Raw genomic sequence first — 20,429 nt, 5'->3', positions numbered from 1 at the left:
AGTAACAACCGGTGCAGCGGTTTCGAAGAAATTAACAAATTGTCATTATTTACTTTGGAGCAGCCTGTATGTGGTAACTATAGCTCCTAAGGTAATATCTTCAAAGAATAGTATGGAACCTTCTTCGAACTTTATGATTATCTTTTTAGGGTTCCGTAGCCAAATGGCAAAAAACGGAACCCTTATAGATTCGTCATGTCCGTCTGTCTGTCCGATTCTGTCACAGCCACTTTTTTCCGAAACTATAAAAGCTATACTGTTCAAACTTGGTAAGTAGATGTATTCTATGAACCGCATTATGATGTTTACACAAAAATAGAAACAAAACAATTAATTTTGGGGGTTCCCCATACTTAGAACTGAAACTCAAAAAATCTTTTTTCATCAAACCCATACGTGTGGGGTATCTAAGGATAGGTCTTCAAAAATGATATTTAGGTTTCTAATATCATTTTTTTCTAAACTGAATAGTTTGCGCGAGAGACACTTCCAAAGTGAAAAAATGTGTGTCCCCCCCCCCCCCTAAAACTTCTAAAATAACAGAATGAAAAATCTAAAAAAAATATATGATATACATTACCATGCAAACTACCACCGAAAATTGGTTTGAACCAGATCTAGTAAGTAGTTTTTTTTAATTCGTCATAAATGGTACGGAACCCTTCATGGGCGAGTCCGACTCGCACTTGGCCGCTTTTTTATTTATGACACTAATAAGCTTCTGACTTTTGAAAAATATCATCATTATCAAATATTTCGAACAAATTGTCAAAAACACTGCCAAAAATGAACACAGTGTGTTTCTTTTTATTGTCGATTATTGCAAATAACTTTTGTTCGAAAAAAGTATTTTTTTCTTTCGTTTTAATTAAAAAATATTAACATCAGAGCATTCCTGAAAAGTAACCCTACCTGGGATTTCAGGATTTGTCCAATGGCTAAGGTCACCCTGTATTATCAGTATCATCAGCAGTTCCACTTCATCAAATGTTGATTCCGAGAGGAAATGCACAAGTTATTAAGCATACCGATACCACTGTAGGTGTCTACAGAGACTTCGGTATTCCTCCTATGTGCCTATAGTGTTTCAAGACTACACTTAATTTCTCCAAGATTCGATCATTAAAATATAGTATGTACGCTCAGATCATAGAAAGTCTTATATCTATGTATGTACGTAACTATAAAGTATTAACCCCTTCAAACAAGAAATACCAATTAGACACATCAGCCTAGTCATCTTTGAGAAATCTGCGAACATTACAGTAGTGTACCAAAGCGCTTACATACTAGTTATTAAAAACATTTAATAAACAATTAAAGACACAAAATAAATTCAATTGTAAAGTCTTCTATTTCTTTTCTTTTTAATATCTATAATAAATCTATAATGTAAAAAATATTTTATTTTTTTACAATCATCTTGCTTAAAATCGAACTTTCAGGTAAGCAATTATTGATTGTTATTTTTAACTCACGTCCTCATTTTTCATAACTATAGCGAATAATGACACTAAAAATCCGATCCCTGAACAAAACACGCGTATTTGCAAAATATAGGTACATGCCTTTTTATTGAGTATCGTTGAACGTGTGTCTGAAGGTCGGAACTCTTGTGTTGAACTCTTTTGTTTCGGCCTCCGAGTAACACAACTTTCAAATTTTGCCGCAACATGCGTGTTAGCGAACTTCCCGTTTAACCAACTTTCTTATACGGGTGTTAATTACGGGCCGCCTTTAGGCAACGTGTAATGAACTAATGAAACAATACGGAGAACCACTATATATTTCTTTAATACTTCGTTGTCCGCTAGGGGCGGCAAACGTCTTAATCATACGGCTGCGTGAGTGGTAGATTGAGATAATGGTGAATTAAGGTCAATGCGGCTAAGATCGTCTATAAGGTAAGACCGTCTATCAGCTCTTTCGTCGCTTTTAACTCTTACGTTTGTACACATACTCCAGTCCAATCCAGTCAGAGTCCAGGGTTTGCTTTCTGACTTTTTCTCCTCCACTTCACACGGTCTTCTATCGTCACATTTATGTATGACCAGTGTCAAACCTCTTTGGCGTTGCGTGGCGTTCTCCTTTAAGATGAGATAGCATTGGCCCAGCAGATACCAAGAACTCCAGAATAAGAGACTGGTCAAGGCTCGGAATCGGTTTATAAAATACCGGTAAAAACCGGTTTATTTCGGTTTTCCTCCGAACTTTTATAATAACGTTTTAAGAACTTTATTAATTGTAACCTGAAATACCGGTTTATTTCGGTTTTCCTCCGAACTTTTATAATAAAGTTTTAAGAACTTTATAAATTGTAACCTGAAAAAACCGGTTTATTTCGGTTTTCTTCCGAACTTTTATAATAAAGTTTAAGAACTTTATTATTTGTAACCTACAAAAACCGGTTTATTCCACGAGAGACCAAATTACCGGCCGGCCTTGTGGTGTGCCACTTAAACAAAGACACCGACTTAGAAAGAAACCGGGTTTTATTGCTTTAAGCCGGTTAATGTGAATGTATGTGAATGAGAACTGTACTCTTAAAAACCAGTTTAAAAATAACGGTTTTTCGAGCGAAACCGAAATAGAAAGGTTTTGCGCCAAGTACATGATAACGGTTTGGAAATTTAACCGGTTTCCGAGCCTTGACTGGCATATAGTTGTCATGCTTTAATCGTCTTATCTTCGTGGCCTTTACGTACTAACAAGTAGGTAAGTGTGTGAGTACGTATAGTTTGTCCGGCGACTTAAGGATAAAATAAAGATAGGCTAATTGGTTATCTATTGTAACAAAAGCGTAAGAGATTTCTTACACATTAGAAAAGCTAATGTAACAGTGTGTACTAAGGTTCAATGTCAAATGAAATTACAAAAATTGCTAATGCAATAAAAACATTGGAGTGTATAGTATTCCGTTGGAACTGTATTTTATCTTACTCACTTATTACAGTTTTGACAACCCTATCTAGGTGTGAAGATATCTTTTGTTTATGAAACATTAAATTCATTTTAAGCTTTAATGAAAACTGTGTAGGTCTAAATTCACTTTTTTGTATAAAGACATACCACCTTTGGAAATGAAACATACTTACACCGCCGAACAAAATTTTCCCATATGACAAATATATATAAGTGTGTGTGTTTTTCGTGTTTTTATGTCTATGTACAATAAAGTATATACATACATACATACATACATAAAACTATAAATAACTAAAACGATAAGGTTTTAGATTAAGTCCTGGAGTTTGATTTCGTAACCGGGAAGTTTGATACATATTGCATAAACTTGAAGGTTTTTCCAGGATAACAGTGGACCTTTGCCCTTTTCGACGGTATGTCACTAACATGTCACATTAGATTCCATGAACGCACAATCTCACGATGGCACACGCCAGCCAATATTTCCCTACTTATATCGCCCGAGCCCTTGGATACAAAAAATAATTGGCCAACACATGTTGGATTGTTGGATCGATCGTGTTTAATGCAGGATTCCGTAGCCGGGACTTTAGTAAGTAAATAAAAGTACTTTCACTACTAAATGTCTTCTTCTTCTTTCCCGTAGACCGGTAGCCCCATTTACTTGGGGTCGGCCCTCCTCGTCCGAATCCTCCACTGAGCACGATTTCGTGCGGCGTTAGTATCAATACTTATGAGTTTCTTAAAGGTCTCTTTCTGGTCTCTCTTAATGGTCTCACCGGAAATCAGAAGATCAAGATCACGCTGACTTTCGGATCAGTATCATTCTGAGGCGAGATCATTTCATTGTAAACTTTAACGTTTTTTATTTATACGAGTACTTGTATTTTTATAGTGATAGTTTTGTATGTAACTCTAGGTTAAGATTATCATGAATAAAATATATGATTCTGATTCATTCGATCGTCGTCAGCCAAGTGGCGTCTTCCATGGCCGCGTGGAAAATCGTAGAAATCTAAGTATTTACTTGTTACTTTTTTTCTTTTTCATTATGTATATCTACACTGCTGCTATGAATTTTATAACATATATGCACAACAATCATGCAGCTGACATGATTAGAGCACTCAAGTTTTAATTTTAACATTGATGGATTTTTGATCATCACAGGTTATAGGAAAATTGTTTTCACGATCAACGTCACTCCGTCGGGTGACGACCCTCAACGTCGATCAACATCACCCCGTCGGGTGACGACCCTCAACGTCGATCAACGACATCCTGTGTCAAAACACGTCCCCATTCTATTTTTATGTAATACCCATCTCCATCCCCATACCATGCCATATAACAGCTTAATAACCGTTACCGGTATTGAGCTTTTGGCCTGACGTTTCGAACGAGGCGTTACGGCCACTCACAGGCAGAAAAATGAGAATGATGATGAGCGAAAATCGTGTTAGTTTAAATCAGCATAAATCAACGTATTTGAGTTATTCAGTAGATTAACAGTTGGACAGAAATATAGGGACCGTGCGCGTTAGAGAGTCTGCCATCTTGTGGCCTGAATCGGAAACATAAACCGTACATTGACACTTCACGCCAAAGCAAGTGATGCCCTGTACCGTTCAAAGTTTTCCTGTGCATTGTAGGTTCTGCCATCTTGTGGGCTACATTGGAAGCCAATAAACAGGGGTTCCTGTGCTGCCCCTTACAGTTAATGCACGCTTCGTTTTCCTTGTTGTCTACAGAATCCTAAAATGTGAAAAGGGTGAAAAGCGCCGACGGGTCTAAACGAAGGTTAGTGCCTTTGGGATACGAAGTACACGATGAATAAAGTATAGTTCACATTTCTAGAATAATATTCGCCGAAATCCTTTCAAGAAAATTTGGTTTGTAGTGTTTTGTATTTTACAGATTTTAGATTTATGATTTTTTTTTCTTTGCAGAAACTTGATATTTATTTGTAAAGATACATGTTTATTATTACAAAACACAAATGGGTGGAAACACAATTAAAAACTTATAAATAAAAAATTTGCCCCAGGTCGAGGCCGCTTGGCAGGGTGCCCAGAAGGCTGGCTGCATTGCTCCTCTGGATGGCAATGCTTATCCGCTGGGCGAAGTACAGGCCAGCCAGAGTGCCCCGAAGCCTCTATAAGGCGTTTTGCTTACTCCTTATAGAGGCGGCGCGCGCTAGGCCCCCACGGCGCACATATGTAACTACTGCCAAGGTTGACATAGATTTTTTTGGTCATGACATTTTATAAAATATCATTCACTGGTTTACTGTATCATTTTACTATTTTCATTCTAATAAACTACAGTTCAAGTAACAAGGATAAATGGGATTAAGGTGCGGTAGGTTAAGAAAACGCAGTTTTAAAAAAGTCGTAGCGCACGGCTACCACAAATTTAATACAATAGCAATCTTGAGACCTTTCTCGAGGGACTGTAAAAAAAATCACGAACATAAGTATAAAATGCAATTTAAAAATTTGTAACAATTTAAACACATCGCTAAAAATATATGACAATTGTTTCTAAAAATCGGTTATATCATGTTTAATGAAAGTATCGATTACTTTTTATTTTATTTAAACGTACAAAAAAAAATTATATCCGCGCTCCCGGACACGCATTTAACGCTCTCGCTTACGCTCATTTAGAGTGAGAGAAGATCATGAACTTACTGGGCCTTAAGCTACTCTCTTTTATCACAAACGTAAATTTTGTATGAAAATATTACGTATATAATGCCACTTCAAAAGAAATAAAAACGCTCCGAAAAAAAATGTGATTTTGATGTCGATAGCTTCAGCAAAATATATTCTAGGTTTATAGTAAATAAATAAATATTATAGGACATTATTACACAAATTGACTAAGTCCCACAGTAAGCTCAACAAAGTTTATAGGTTACGCTTAAGTTTTTTTTAGTTTCACAAATTTGGAAAAAAAAGGAAAACCTATAAACCTAGTTTTTCATTGTGTCAATAACATACTAAAATGTCATGGAGAATGGAATGAAATGTCGTGGAAAAACGTTTTTTCTTTTTGTATGGACGATCACGTGGTATACTGAAACGCAGTTCCAGCTATAGCTACGTTTCGTATGTATAAAAACATAGCATACCACAGCATAGCATATCTCTGGTAGAAAAGCACCCTTAACGAAACGAAAAGTACGAGTCAGTCTAGCAATATTTAGATACGCATAACCTGTCAAGGCGTCCTTATGGCAAGCGAAAAAGTGGGATGTGTTGCCGGTTTCGGTCATATATATATTCCGCTTATTAAACAACTTATGTCATAAATGAACCTTCTTTGAAAATGTATTAGGTTCTGATTTTGCAGGGTTTTCAGGTAAATTCTCAAAATATATTTGAATAAAATACATAATGGATATATACATAGGATTAATGTAACTAGCTTAAATATAAAATAGGCCCTTGAGGTATTGTATCAAGGATGCTGGCGGCATTTCTTCGTTTTATCGCAATACTGATACGTTGTGCGAGGAAGACGCCAGCTCTTCGGTCACCAATTACTGATTTCTGCAAAAAACTTGTGCGCGCTGGGACTCCATGAACCTGGAGTTTCAACGCCATGTTTGGACAAAATACTCAAACCTAATTTAAGTAACATACATATACAAGTATAAAATAAATATGAATAACATTATTAACTGAACAATCAAACTTGAAAGCTAAATCTTAAAACATTTTACTTAAAAAAAGCATAGGTTTTTTTAGATGTAACGAAATAGATTGCCATAATAGTTTAAATTCAAAAGGGTAACTTTATAGCACCAATAATTTTCTGATTAAAGTTTTGACGCAAATTTCATTCCAGTGCTACACACAACTCCACCCTTTACACGCTTCCCTAACCTTTCCTCTTTCAAACAGATTAATTGTTAATGACGGCCTCGATAAAATTATACACAAAATTGTCCAGGTCCAGTCAATAAAATTTATACCCTTACTACCCAGTGAGTACCCAGTCACTGGGTAGTAAGGGTATATATAACTGGAAATAAGGAAAAGTAGGAATGTAGAAGCAAATTTACAGGAGAACCAATTAATTGACTTTCTAAAATAATACACAGATATTACGAATTTTCAATATGTTTGTGCATGATACAGAAATTCATTGTGAAATGGTAAACCTTTAATCAAAAAAGCTGTCCCTATTCAATGTGCCTTCACATAAATGCAATAAATGTTTTGAGTAAACAATAGTTATTTGTACAACAAGAGAGCAAAGTTTGATATTTCTTCGAGTGCTTGTTTTGAGTCCCGTGCAAGCGAAAGATTCTATAATTTAGAATCTTGAGCGTAGTAAGGGACTCAAAAGCGCACGAGATGTAAATAACTTTGATCTCGTGTAGTACACAAAATTTTTCACGTCAGTCAGCCATCAAAAAATACAACCTGAAAAAATGTAATCCAGACGGACGGATCACTATTTCACTCATGTTTAACTTTAATTACCGTAATAAAACAAAACGAGAGAAATTTCAATAATATAATACGAAAATAATGAATTAACGAACATCAATTGACAGTTCAATCGACAACTTTTTTTTTGTAAAAAAAAAACACTAAGATCCGGTCTGAATTGCGGATACTACTATTTGTCAACTATAGTAGAGATCGTTAAAAGTAGTTAAGTAGAATTATTTACTGCGTAACAATTGCGTAAATTTGTATAAGTTCATTGTTTTGATTGTATAATAAAATACGTAAAATATAGTGTTTTTATTAAATTTTAAACTTTTATTTCATTAATTAATTATTACAAATGAAGGCTCGTAGGGTGTTTTGGAACGATGCGGTCTGACTTATTTCGGGGGTCTATTATAAACAGTCAATATATCGTTGAATTACGTATGCACTTTTTTGTCTCTTTCTTTTTGCTAATGACGTGAAAGGGACAAAGACAATAGAATCCAAATACTTCGAACTTGTATTAGGCCCCGCACGTTGAAATGACATTCGAATATGAAGGTCACTTGAATGTTATTGTCTCACTCGGTGAGCAAAATGCGATTTTGCTCACTGTTTATAAGCAGCAAATTACCCTTGTTCTAGCTGCTGACGTGAAAAATATTTTACAGAACATATGGTGCTACTTTCCCGCACGCGTGCGGGAATGAATACGTTCCGTGTATATGTCGAAACTTTAAAGAGCCATATGTACTGTAAAACTCGTGTTGATTTAAAACACTCCCTTCGGTCGTGTTTTAATTTATCGCCACTCGTTTCGAATTTCTTATTTTTCGCACTTGTATCGTAATGTACTATTTTAATACAGTTGCTCAAAAAGTGCTATTTTACGTAGCTGTTTAGCGTGCGGAAAGTTGGATTTCGCGAACTAGTGCTTTTTACTTTTCCACGTGTTCCAATTCATGACTACTTATTGATGAGTGTTAATATTAGTACTAACTAACACTTCTATGGAGTCGTAGTACTTCGAAATAAAGATATTGAATTGATTTTGTTCCAGGTTCCGGGAACCTATCCAAAGAGTCAGCGTTCTGTGCGATGCTGACAATGCCCTCCTGGTACTTGTGTGAGCTGAGCAGTCTTCTCTTCTTCATCCTACCGGCCTTCATCATCCTGGGGCTGTATGTGCGGATGGGGCTTCGCATTAGGTACGTCATGGGGTACGTCTGTTATTTATTCCTTTCTATCATCATTTATTCTGTGGTGATTACACCAGTGTGCGGCACTGTGCGGTACTAGGATATTCAGTACAGAAATGCTTGCGCCGCACAAAGGTGCAATCCCGCCGTAGAGCAGATCTAACGAAATAACATTTTTTTAAATAAAAGTATAACGAAAAAGTTCACCTCCTCGAAACTCGAACTTATGGCGGAAACGAGTCACCACTACTACTTCTATTTATTGATCATAGTTATAAATAGTTTATTTTCTCGTTTTCTTGCCTACTTTTTGTTCTCGTTTTGATGAACGGATGACCAGTAACGGAATATATTTAGGTTCTCGGAGATGGTCCTAAGTATGCGATTGTCTGAAGTTTTAATCTATCCCAAAAACCTGCGGTCCGACTTCTGATGATGGCAAAGAAGTCGGGCACCCCTGCCTCAGCGAACATGCCCGACGCGCTGCAACACCCCACCTCAGTAGGATGCGAAAAGCGTCATTAATAAATAATTGAGGACAATTATACGGTTTAACTCACGCGACATGTTTCGGAGACTAGCGTTTAGGATGGCCGCGCTTCGCGTACTGTTGCACGACGCGTTGCGCGCCATGCGCGATGATGCGCGTACTGAGTAAATCGGTTCGGGGAAGTCTTGCGCTGTCGTTATAGGCAGGCATGGCGGTGTGTTTCAGAGCCATCCCACATTAGCGTAGCTCAAAAGAGCGTTGGCGCCTAGTCAACTCAATGGCTGCTGCTTGACGCACCGTTGACGCAACTGCGCAGCGACGCCATTTTTCATAGCGTTGACTAGGCGCTAACGCTCAAAAGACGCTAATGTGGGATGGCTCAAAAATAATAATAATGATGGATAATGATGGATGCAAGTATGGACTTGTCGTAGACGCATGGCCAATTCAAACTGCAATTTGTATGGGAACTGCAAGCCGACCGCAGGCCAACGTCGGCGTGCAGTTCCTATACAAGCTGCAGTCCTCTGTACCGGCCCTTAGCATGGTCCGATTCTAGCTACTTTTGAAATTAATGACGTTATTTCCGCTGAACTAATCTTTCAATTCGAAAATTTGCCTCACGTTGCCATTCAAAAAAATTGTAATATCATCTTCACATTAAAATAAAATAGTGATATGGTAGTATGTGACCATAATATATTATAGGCACGTCACCTTCCGTCACGTTCTGAAGTATTGAGCCACAGGTAAGAACTTGATTAATTGATTTCGTCCTGTGTTGTACGCGTGCCAAAACGTACGATCATTTATTTTCGTACACTGCGTAATATCAAAGCTGACTTGACTCCATCATGGAATTGTTGGTGAAAATAATTGTCCTGGAAACTTAATTTATAAAACAGCGAAACCTATAAACCTAGAACGTTAAAATCAAAGTCATTTTGTTATGATTTAGTTAGTGTAAACCGTTTGCTCCCGACATGGAATTTCATAAAAAAATTACCGTTATTTCGTTAGATTCGAAATACCTACTATTCTTCCCTCTTAATATTTTTGACGCCAAACATCTAAAGTGGCTGTGAGTTGCCATGCCTGCAGCAAGTACCTACATTACGTCTTGATTCCTGTAAACGCGACATGAATTGCTTCAACATACCAGTAATCTGTTGGGACGAACGTGCGGAGATGAGACCAGAGTGGCGTCGTAACATGCGGGAGGGCATGGCAATGCACGATGAACTCTAGTTGGAACAACTCAAGCAGAAACGAACTCGCAGAGCTGCTGTGCCACCCCAGGAGAGACACATCTGTGATCGATGCGGCAAGAAATGCCGATCGGCCATTGGTCATCGCTGTCGCTGCAAATATCATCTGCAAAGATGCTGTGGCCACTGACGATGATGATCAGTATAAAACAAGCTTTCAAATTATTGCAATTTTTTTATTAAAAGTTTTGTACCATATTTACCAGTCAAAACCTTTGTAAAAAATTATGACGATACAGTCTTTCTTTCAAGGCCCAGATTTTTTCTTGTTCACATTATCCCCGTCCAATGACCGACCACGACCAGTTACAAGATTGCGATCGATGCGATGCTGCCAAGCCAAAAATCCATCCATCCAACCATCAGAAAAGCCAAGAAGGCACGGCAGATTGCTGTGTTTTACCGAAGTGTTTTAAGACGAAAGTGGGCGACCGCGCGAAATCATACAAACGTAGTCCTCATTTTCCCTTTCTTAATATTATTTTACATTTTTTTTGTTAATACCACGACGGTGGCAAACAAGCATACGGCCCGCCTGATAGTAAGCAGCCACCGTAGCCTATGGGCCTGCATTCCAGAGGTTTTACATGCGCTTTGCCAACCCTAATATAAAAATCTGTACACTCCTTTTTTGAAAAGCCTCACACTGAAAATATTTTGACTCAATTAGATTTATATCAACCACAACTATGCCCCCATTGTATGTTTTTGTTATCGAATTTTTAATAGTTATTAGAGTTAGGAACATAAAATTTTATTTATGGAATTTGTTTTTCGCTTATGATTCTTGTAATAATAAAAAAAAAACAAAAAGTCAAACGAAGGAGCATAGCTATGGTTAATACATATATCATAGTATATACCTATATATCAAATTATGTCAAAATATTTTCCATAATGTTAATATCCAGAAAGGAAAATGAAGACTACGTTTTCATGGAGAACTGGTCATTATTAATAAACTGTCCTCTTCTTTTTCTTCTTCTTCTCAGCATATTAGATACACATTTTAGAACATTAAAAAGTGCTAAATAAACACAAGTGCTGAGATATACACGCATCAGCTCCAAGAGCTGCTAGTGTATCAAATAAAATAATAATAATAATAAATAATAATAATATTCGCGTCCACTGCTGAGCATATGCCTCTTTCATGAAATTCCATGTTGTTCTGTTTGCGGCGGAAATTCCCCATAATTACTTATTCCGCTTGCCACAGCAGGTAACGGCGCTAGTGTGTCGCCTTCGCGCTAAGCACTAATTTCCTACGCTATTAGAGCTTGACATCTCGTTACCGCAAATTGTAAGCCGTGCAGCGCCATCTAGTTCAATTGTCAATAGCACTCCTCTGATGTGGCGAACGTGAATTGTTAATGAGTCCATTAGTTGCGGACGTGATGGATCAAATGCATCTTCATCAGTGAAATACATGGGCGCATTTACATGGTACGGTAGTTTTAGTGCGATTTGAGTAGGGCATCTAACATCGGACGATTTTCCCATAACGGTATTAAAATTCGATATTGGTCCTTGATGGGGGAAGGTTTAATTTCCATACCAAAATTCCGGTATTGGACCGGAATTTTGGAATTCAATAATACCTTTATTTCTGTTGAACATATAAAATGTTTTTTAAGGTAAAATCAGTCAAATAGACACGGAAAATGGTCAGTTTTAATGTTACACAAATACAATTCGTTAATATAATTTATCATCAGATTTGTTACGCACTTTCACGACACCGCACGATTCACTTTTGAAAAATGAGAAAGTACTCACAGTAGAATTGTAATGACTCGTAGAGGTGTCATTTTCCAAGAACACAGGAGCTTAAGCACACAGGAACTCAGGAACACAGGTACTAGTAGATTTCAGCGAGATTTCCGTTTGACCTTCGGAAATAGTAGATGAATTGAAGCAGGTCCCGTAAGACGTGTGGAATTTGTGGAAAAAATTGTGTTTATAGTTTTTGGTCCAGTAAATGTTTCCTTAATTTATGTTTTCTTGAGTGTGTATGTCTTCTTGTTTTAGAGACATGGCCTGCAGACACGATTGCCACAGGAACTGCCCCATGTGCCGTATGGCCAGCGAGCTGGAGGCCGCCCGCAGGGAGATCTCGCGGTTGCGGGCTTCAGAGGAGAGGTTGTCAATTTTTGTGAGCTGGGCCTTCCCGGCCCCATCGCCTAAGGTCACAGCACGTGACTCCAGGAAAATCGCCGGCTCCGACACAGTCGTCTCCTCCGCCTGCGCGAGCAGCACCTCCAGCTCGAGTGGCAATTCCTCAAGCACAAGCGGCAGCTCCTCAAGCTCTACCATCAGCTCATTCAAGCCACCCTTGGAGGCTCCCCGCGCCACCACGAGCCATGCAGAGGCTGACTCGAGTACTGCTACGTTGTCCGCCTCCTACATCTCCGCTGCCGCCGAGATGGAGACTCTAAGCGGTTCCCGCCTGGAAGAGAGCTACAGTATTTTGAGGGGTGCTCCCTTCTTGCTACACGGGCACGGACCCGGGGAGGCTTCGGCAAGACCCCTAGCCACGTCCACTCCCCTGCACAGCACCGCTGACCCCTCTCGGGAGCCTTCTCTCGCGCGCCCCGAGGGTCCCCCTATCGGCCGCCGTCGCCTCTTTGTCGCAACTATCGGGGGGTTTGCGCCTGGTGTTTACCCCTGACATGGGTCAGATGAGGTGCATGCTATCTCCGCTCTCCCCTTCCACCCCCGCCAGAGTGGCCGGAGGTCGCAGGTTCGCCCTCAGGCTCGTCTTCTTGGGGGGGGTTCCCCTTTTCCCCCCAAACGACTGCCATCCGTATGCGAAAATTATACCGGGGTGGCGCTTCGGGGGTTGAGGGCACCAGCGGGACATGCCCTCCCGCCCAACCAAAGACCGATTCCCAAGCTGGTCCACGTCGCCACGGCGCTCGGGGTAGGCGGGTGCCAGCAGGGCGGCAGTGTACCCTGTGCCCGTATTTTACGAAGAGCCGCCACATCGACCGGCACTTCGCGCAACGTCTCAACAAGGCAGGCAGGCTCAATTCTCAAGAAAGCCGAATGTTTATATCTGTGTACGGGTTTCACCAAGTTGAGTCCCCTCTGTCGGCGTGCCCCCCGACCAGAGTCCCCGACAAGCGTTTCCTGGCTCGTTTGGACAACATCGACTTCCGTTATTTGGGGCTTCCGCTGCCACTTCCGTTCGTATCCCCATAGTTATTATATCCATCTCGTTATTAAGTTTTGAGAGATTAAATACTTGTTCTCGATGTCTTTTTTTTATTTGTATTTGTCCCCTCTCGCCACCATTTTCACCATGTGCACCTGTACCTATTTATTTCCTATTATATTATCAATTACCATTATCAGAAACTGCTCCGCTGGCGGAGCGGCTTCTGGCGCTCCACTTTGGGAGCATTTTTATAAGTTCTGGTTAGCTCCATTTTGATGGAGCATAACAGACACGGCGCGTATAGGCGCAGAGGAGCGCGGAGGAGTGAACAGAAGCACTTTGGCGCACCGTGGAGCGCCCGGAAGCCATTCGCAGAGCTAAGGAGCGTATCGGCGCATAATGGGGCACCTACCGGTCATCCGAGAGTTTGGCAGGGCTTCTTGGATTCCCGCTCCGCCCATGGCCGCCCTTTTCGTGTTGATAGTGGGTCACTAGAGAGCGGAACGTTGCGCTTTCCTTGTGGAATGACGGTGGAAGCGAATGGACACCATGGCCTGAGCTGCTCCCGGTCTGCGGGACGGTTCCCGAGACACCATGCGATCAATGATTTAATACGTCGTACCATGGTCTCGGCGAACGTGCCTTGCATTTTGGAGCCTCAAGGCTTAAGCCGTACAGGCGGCAAGCGCCCAGATGGCTTAACGCTGGTTCCGTGGGTCAAAGGCCGCTGCTTGCTGTGGGATACAACCTGCGTAAGTACATTTGCGCCTAAATCATCTTGTTCCCGCTAGCAGGTCGGCAGGCGCAGCCGCGGAAAATGCCGCGAGACTCGAACGATTGAAATATGCCAACCTGGAACCAGCGTACGATTTTATTCCGGTTGCGGTGGAAACGGCTGGGCCGTGGTGTTCGGAGGCAAAAAAATTGGTTAGGGACTTGGGGCGGCGTCTACGTGACAGAGGGTGTGATCCCCGTTCAGGCTCCTATTTAGTTTAACAAATATCTCTTGCCATCCAGCGCGGTAATGCCGCAAGTATCTTTGCCTCCTCCGCCGAAGAATGGTATGCTGGTTGAGGTATTACAGCCAACTCCTTCCGCGTGGCAATAATGACACCACCACCTCGACTTTGAAAAATAAAAAACCCGACATTCACATATAAAAACGAAATAAAATATTTGGGAGTCATCTTCGATAAGACTCTCAAAATGAACCCACATACTGACAAAGTAGTCAAGAAGTTAAAACAGGTAAGAGGTGCCCTGGGACCCATCATCGGCTTCCACGCCAAGACAGATTTTGAGGTCAAACTAGCCATAATTCAAGCCTGCATCCTTCCCATCATAGACTATGGAGTGGTACAGTTACTATCCAGGTACAGTAACTCAAACCTACAGAAAATCGAGACGCAATATAGAATGGCGCTTAAGAGCGCAGGTCAATTCCCCGACGTCTACCCACGGAGATGCTCTGGGAAATGTCAGATCTAGAAGCATGGCACCTCTGAGCTGCCGACCTGAACTACAAAATGCTAGCAAAGATCGCATCGCTGGGAATAGAAGACCTGGACACACCCGGGGATGCTTACCTGGTGCACGGAGAATTTAATCCATTACTAAAAAATAATAGAATAGGAGAAATAGAATATACTATTAATAAAGACATGAGACGTTGACCTCGCGGGGCGGCGGCTCCTCGTCCACTTAAAATTAAATAAAATCGATAAGTGTAACATATATAACACAAATACTAACATCTTTCAACTTATCACTTCGGCTTACACAGATCTACATAAGTTAGCTGACACAATCCTGCGGGAACTAAAAGATGTACACACTAATAGATAATAAACGATTTCTCATTTTCATTCTCATACCTCGACTTTGATCCGTTAGCGACAGGACAGATGTAGACCGAACTATCGACTTATGAGTTTCACTAGATTAATTATTCTTTCAAATCTGAAATAAATTTGCAACAGTTTAGTAAAATATGAGAATTACCCATTCATTTACAGACTGATGACGATGAAAAAGCTTTTTTGGCAAAGTATACTTTGCGCTCGTGACCTTTCTTGGATGGTTCCAGTTCATTTTTTACGTTGTTTACTTCCTGAAATATGTTTACCTACTCCTAAAACTTTGTGAGTTTCTTCCGGGCCGAATATTTTTTAATACGAGGGTCAGGGACAATTTTGTACTTTATATTTGACTTGTTTTTCGTTGTCTTTTGCTTACTTATACTGTGTTTATTAAATGAAATTTTTGCTTTATTGCTATTGACATATCTTTTGAATTTTGGATAAAATATTTAACCGTGGTTTACAAACCACATTAGAAATGAAATTTGAACAGTGCACAAGGCACATATTTCAAATATAAAAAAAAAACATGCTGAGTTAGTTTTTCTACAAGAAAGCATTTTTTCTGCAATTTTTTTTAGAAAATCACGTTCAGTGCTATTTATTTCTCGCATCGTCAGTGGTGAAACAACTACGTTAACATGCTTTTACATTTTATACAGGCAATTATTTTTCTGAGAAAAAATTAAGGGTCTGAGTGGTCTAACCCTATTTCGTGAATAATTAAGTACCCAGGACCGTATAATTAAGTCGAGAAACGAGTACCTACCAGCACCTAGAAACAGATATTGTTAAATGTAAGGCTTATTCAGATTTAAATCATTTTTTTTTTCATATACCACGGCAGTGCGGTGCGGTATGTTTGCCACAACTGCCACATATACATACGATCCGCCTGGTGATAAGCGGTCACTGTAGAGCGTGCAACACCAGGGGTAGGGGTATCACATGCGCTTTGCCATTTCTCTTCAGAAAACCTCAGCAGCAAGCTAATTCCACATTACCAATATTCATATTATTCATATTCATATTCCTTTATTGATAAAATTACAAATTATACATGTCAAAAGGTAATACAATATATAATTAGGTCGATGTCAATTTAAGTACAATTAAGATAATAAATAATAATAAACCAATTCAATTACAGTAAAATAAAACAGTATAAAAATAATCAAAACAATTCAAATATCCATTAAATTTAATTAAATCATTATTATAATATTCTGACATGTCATAATTATCAAATTAAATAATATAAAATATAACTATATAAAATAGTAATAATCAACACAATTCATACATCCTATAAATTAAATTAAATTAAAATTCGAATAATTATTATAATATTCTGACATGTCATAAAAGGCATTTGTAGTCCGCCATTTTTTTAATCGAGTGTAGGATATCAGATCATTTTCAATATTCTTTATGTTGTCGGGTAGTTTATTATAGATACCTGGCCCCGCAACATATACCTACCGTTTTGTTGGATTTCGCAAGTCGACAACTTGTCGAATCCAACATATTTTTGTGTTTTTGTGTAATACGTGAACTTTTAAATGTCTTTATTGGAAATAGGTCCTTCCTCACAAATACAAAGAAGGACTATGCTACAAAAAATTTGGCCCACTTTCGAAATTCCCGCTTTTTTACCCGACTAAGAGAAGCTATGACGCTTTGTCTTATTTCACTTAGGTACTCCTTTTTGTTCTTGTTGCCTTCAGGTACAAACACATCAGTGCAAATATCAATACCACTGCTTTGATGAAATGGAACTGCTGATAAAGACCAAAACATTCCAATGACACGTATTTCATGTTTGGCGAAGTCTTCTTCGTTAAGTTTGTTCAGCAAGTTAGGTTTCTAAGCAAATTTTTTCAAGATCGAGTTCTGATTATGGATTCCATGAGGAATTTATGGAACTCTTCAAGTCTTATAAGCATAATCATGGCGTTTTTTTTTGGTATTAATCTAAAAACCCAGTATTTGCACTTAAACAGTCTCGTAGCTAATTGTATTTGTATGGTAATAATTTAAATGTAATTTCATACTGTTTTGTTAAATCGGTTTTTTTTTCATTGTAGCGGCGATAATATTGAGAGGTCAACTTACATTAATCCAGCAGCGCCTTTGGAAAACGCGTGGTGGTCAAATTTGGCAAATCCTGTGCTTTATCGACAGCTTCATACGTCCATAGAATGCACTGGATCAGGAGGCACTTTCTTTTTCGTTTTCACTTAAAACTGCAGCCACAAAATCGAATTATGATTTATTTCAATCATAAAACATGCTTTCGTTTCAACGGCTGGAGAAGTTTTTTTTACTTTACTAGATGGCGCGGCTGACGCGCCGTAAACAGGGCTTTGGGATAATATAGTTACCATCTCAAAATGTTCCTAAAATATGATAAAAATATATTCTTTCCTAACTGTATCGCTGTTCGTAAGAAAAAATACCTATTTTAATGTGCATAGAAATTACGACCGGACACCGACCGACCGGTTTGGCCTAGTGACCCTGCCTACGAAGCTTATGGTCCCGGGTTCAAATCCTGGTAAGGGCATGTATTCGTGTGATGAGCATGGATATTTGTTCCTGAGTCATGGGTGTTTTCTATGTATTTAAGTATTTATAAATATGTACATATTATATATATATATATATATATATATATATAAGTATATATATATCGTTGTCTAAGTACCCTCAACACAAGCCTTATTGAGCTTACTGTGGGACTTAGTGTAGACAATTTGTGTAATAATGTCCTATAATATTTATTTATTTAATTAATACTAATCTGTTCCTCTACGGGACATTCATTAAAATTATAATTAAGCCAACTTTTTATCCACAGATCGTCATGTACCAACGCCGGCAGCCCCGGCACGCTCAACGGCGTTAATGGCAGCGTGCATGGCGAAGCCAGGCAAGCGCAGTCCAGAAAGACTATCATTAGGATGCTAGGTCAGTATTCGTATTGTACTTCTACGTAAAGTAAGATAAAAAAAAAACCAGATATATGGCGTTATTCATGATGAACGTTCTATAAACCTCGATTAGCTATTAATCGTCTTAATCTGTTATTTTGACTTATTTCTTCTTTAGATGATTATAAACCATATAATTAAATTAACCAGTTGAGGCTTCTAAAGTTTTATGAATAAGAGGGAATGAATGTAAACAATTCGTTCGATACTGAGTTAATTGCGACAGCAAGCGATTTTAAACTCTATCTCTCTCATGCAAAGGTCGTAAGTTGGTGGACGAAACCTATTGTTGCGTGATTCCTGGTACAAGGAAGCTGTCAGTACAGCCCAGCGAAGATGACAATCGATAGAAAACGTAGCTAATGTATGGAAATAGGCATTTCGTAACATGTGCCATCCCGATATATTTTAGAGTTCCGTACCAAAAAGGTACAAAAGGAACCCTTATGGTGCGACTTGGTCTGTCCGTCCGTTCGTCTGTCTGTTCGTCTGTCACATTGCTAAATATCTCGAGAACCTGAGCCAACCGAGAGCTATCTCCGAAGTTTAACGAAGAAAAATTATATCATTTTTACATAATCTTAACATTACTAATCTTAATCTTAAATTTTACAGGAAAAATATAATCAGACCTCTACTATCTTGATAACTTTTTTTAAATTAACAAATACGACATTTCCGAATTTAGTTTGCAATTTAACGAACTTGACGTGTTTATTACACTTAAAATTTCTTTAAGATTATATTAAAGACACCTTTTTATTAATAAAAGAACAATTTTTGAAATCGGTTACGTTACATGATAGAGAATTATCCTCGAAAAAACAACATACGTGCATTACATCGCGCAAATTCGTTAGAAAATTTGCCGATAGATGGCGCTGTACACAATTATTCTCCTTCTTCTTCCTCGCGTTGTCCCGGCATTTTGCCACGGTTCATGGGAGCCTGGGGTCCGCTTGACAACTAATCCCAAGATTTGGCGTAGGCACTAGTTTTTACGAAAGCGACTGCCGTCTGACCTTCCAACCCAGAGGGGTAAACTAGGCCTTGTTGGGATTAGTCCGGTTTCCTCACGATGTTTTCCTTCACCGAAAAGCGACTGGTAAATATCAAATGATATTTCGTACGTAAGTTCCGAAAAACTCATTGGTACGAGCCAGGGTTTGAACCCGCAACTTACGGATTGCAAGTCGCACGCTCTTACCGCTAGGCCACCAGCGCTTTTTACTGTACACAATTATTATACTTAGTAAATGTACTTCTGATCAAGTCTTTCGCCTTTATAGTTACACGAGATAATTCAAAGTTTGGACGGAACCCTCGTAGCGCGAGTAAAAGTTTCGTTTGCCGTTTGTCGATGTACGTTTATTATCTTGGCTAGCCCCCAAAGGACATGAACATTTGAACTGCCAGTTTGAGAACAACTTCATTCCTCTTTACGAATCAGAATTTCTTCAAATAAAAAAGTTCTGAAGTCTTCAAAGTTTGTTTGCATTCTTTATCTCGTTACGTTTTCGTTCTTACTTTAGACCGACACGTGTAGTTCCTTTAGATGTAGGTACGTGGGTCTCATTACGGCTCACATGTATCTCGGAAGGCGGCGTCGGTTCGCACTCCACCACTGTGGGGACCACCTGTTCTGTTGTCGTTTTGGGGAAATAGGGCATCTATCGCCAGTTTTTTCTACCGGCGGTTATCCGACCCTGAGACCCCTAGCCCGGTGTTACTGTTTGAGCGGGGCCGGGTTTCGGGGCCGCAGTGAAGACGACCCGTAGCTAAGCTAGCGTGTACGGCGTGCCTTGTCGTCTATCCTGCTTGCTGATGGTGGAGGAGGGCTCGGGGCAGGTCCCTGTACTTTTTGCGGACTGCTTGTGTGCACACCCTTACGGGGTCCTAAGACGACCAAGAGAGGGGCGTAAAGCCATGAATTTAGAAAGGTACTGAAGATACGCTGAACATGCGACGGAAGATTTGGCGACCGCGCGTGTTTTTATAACTTTTATAGTTTTACCTCAATAACTCTGAAAGTACGAGTACATTTATATTACATACTGCTGTATAAAATTTTGCTTGTTCCTCAG

At 39.4% G+C, this 20,429-nt stretch overlaps 1 protein-coding gene across 1 annotated transcript in view; it reads left to right on the top strand.

Moving 5' to 3' along the window:
• The window catches only part of LOC133525349 (neuropeptides capa receptor-like), a 146,549-nt gene that overhangs the window by 93,435 nt on the left and 32,685 nt on the right, over positions 1-20,429 (top strand). Inside the window, exons 4-5 of the mRNA XM_061861633.1 lie at positions 8,437-8,596; positions 18,213-18,322. Coding sequence (XP_061717617.1) covers positions 8,437-8,596; positions 18,213-18,322 — 270 coding nt within the window. The remainder of the gene's footprint in view (positions 1-8,436; positions 8,597-18,212; positions 18,323-20,429) is intronic.

The sequence above is a fragment of the Cydia pomonella genome, chromosome 14 (assembly GCF_033807575.1).
Source record: "Cydia pomonella isolate Wapato2018A chromosome 14, ilCydPomo1, whole genome shotgun sequence".
In the NCBI taxonomy this organism is placed as follows: domain Eukaryota; kingdom Metazoa; phylum Arthropoda; class Insecta; order Lepidoptera; family Tortricidae; genus Cydia; species Cydia pomonella.
The sequence above is the reverse complement of the archived record's forward strand: the minus strand, read 5'-3'. Positions and strand labels throughout refer to the sequence as shown.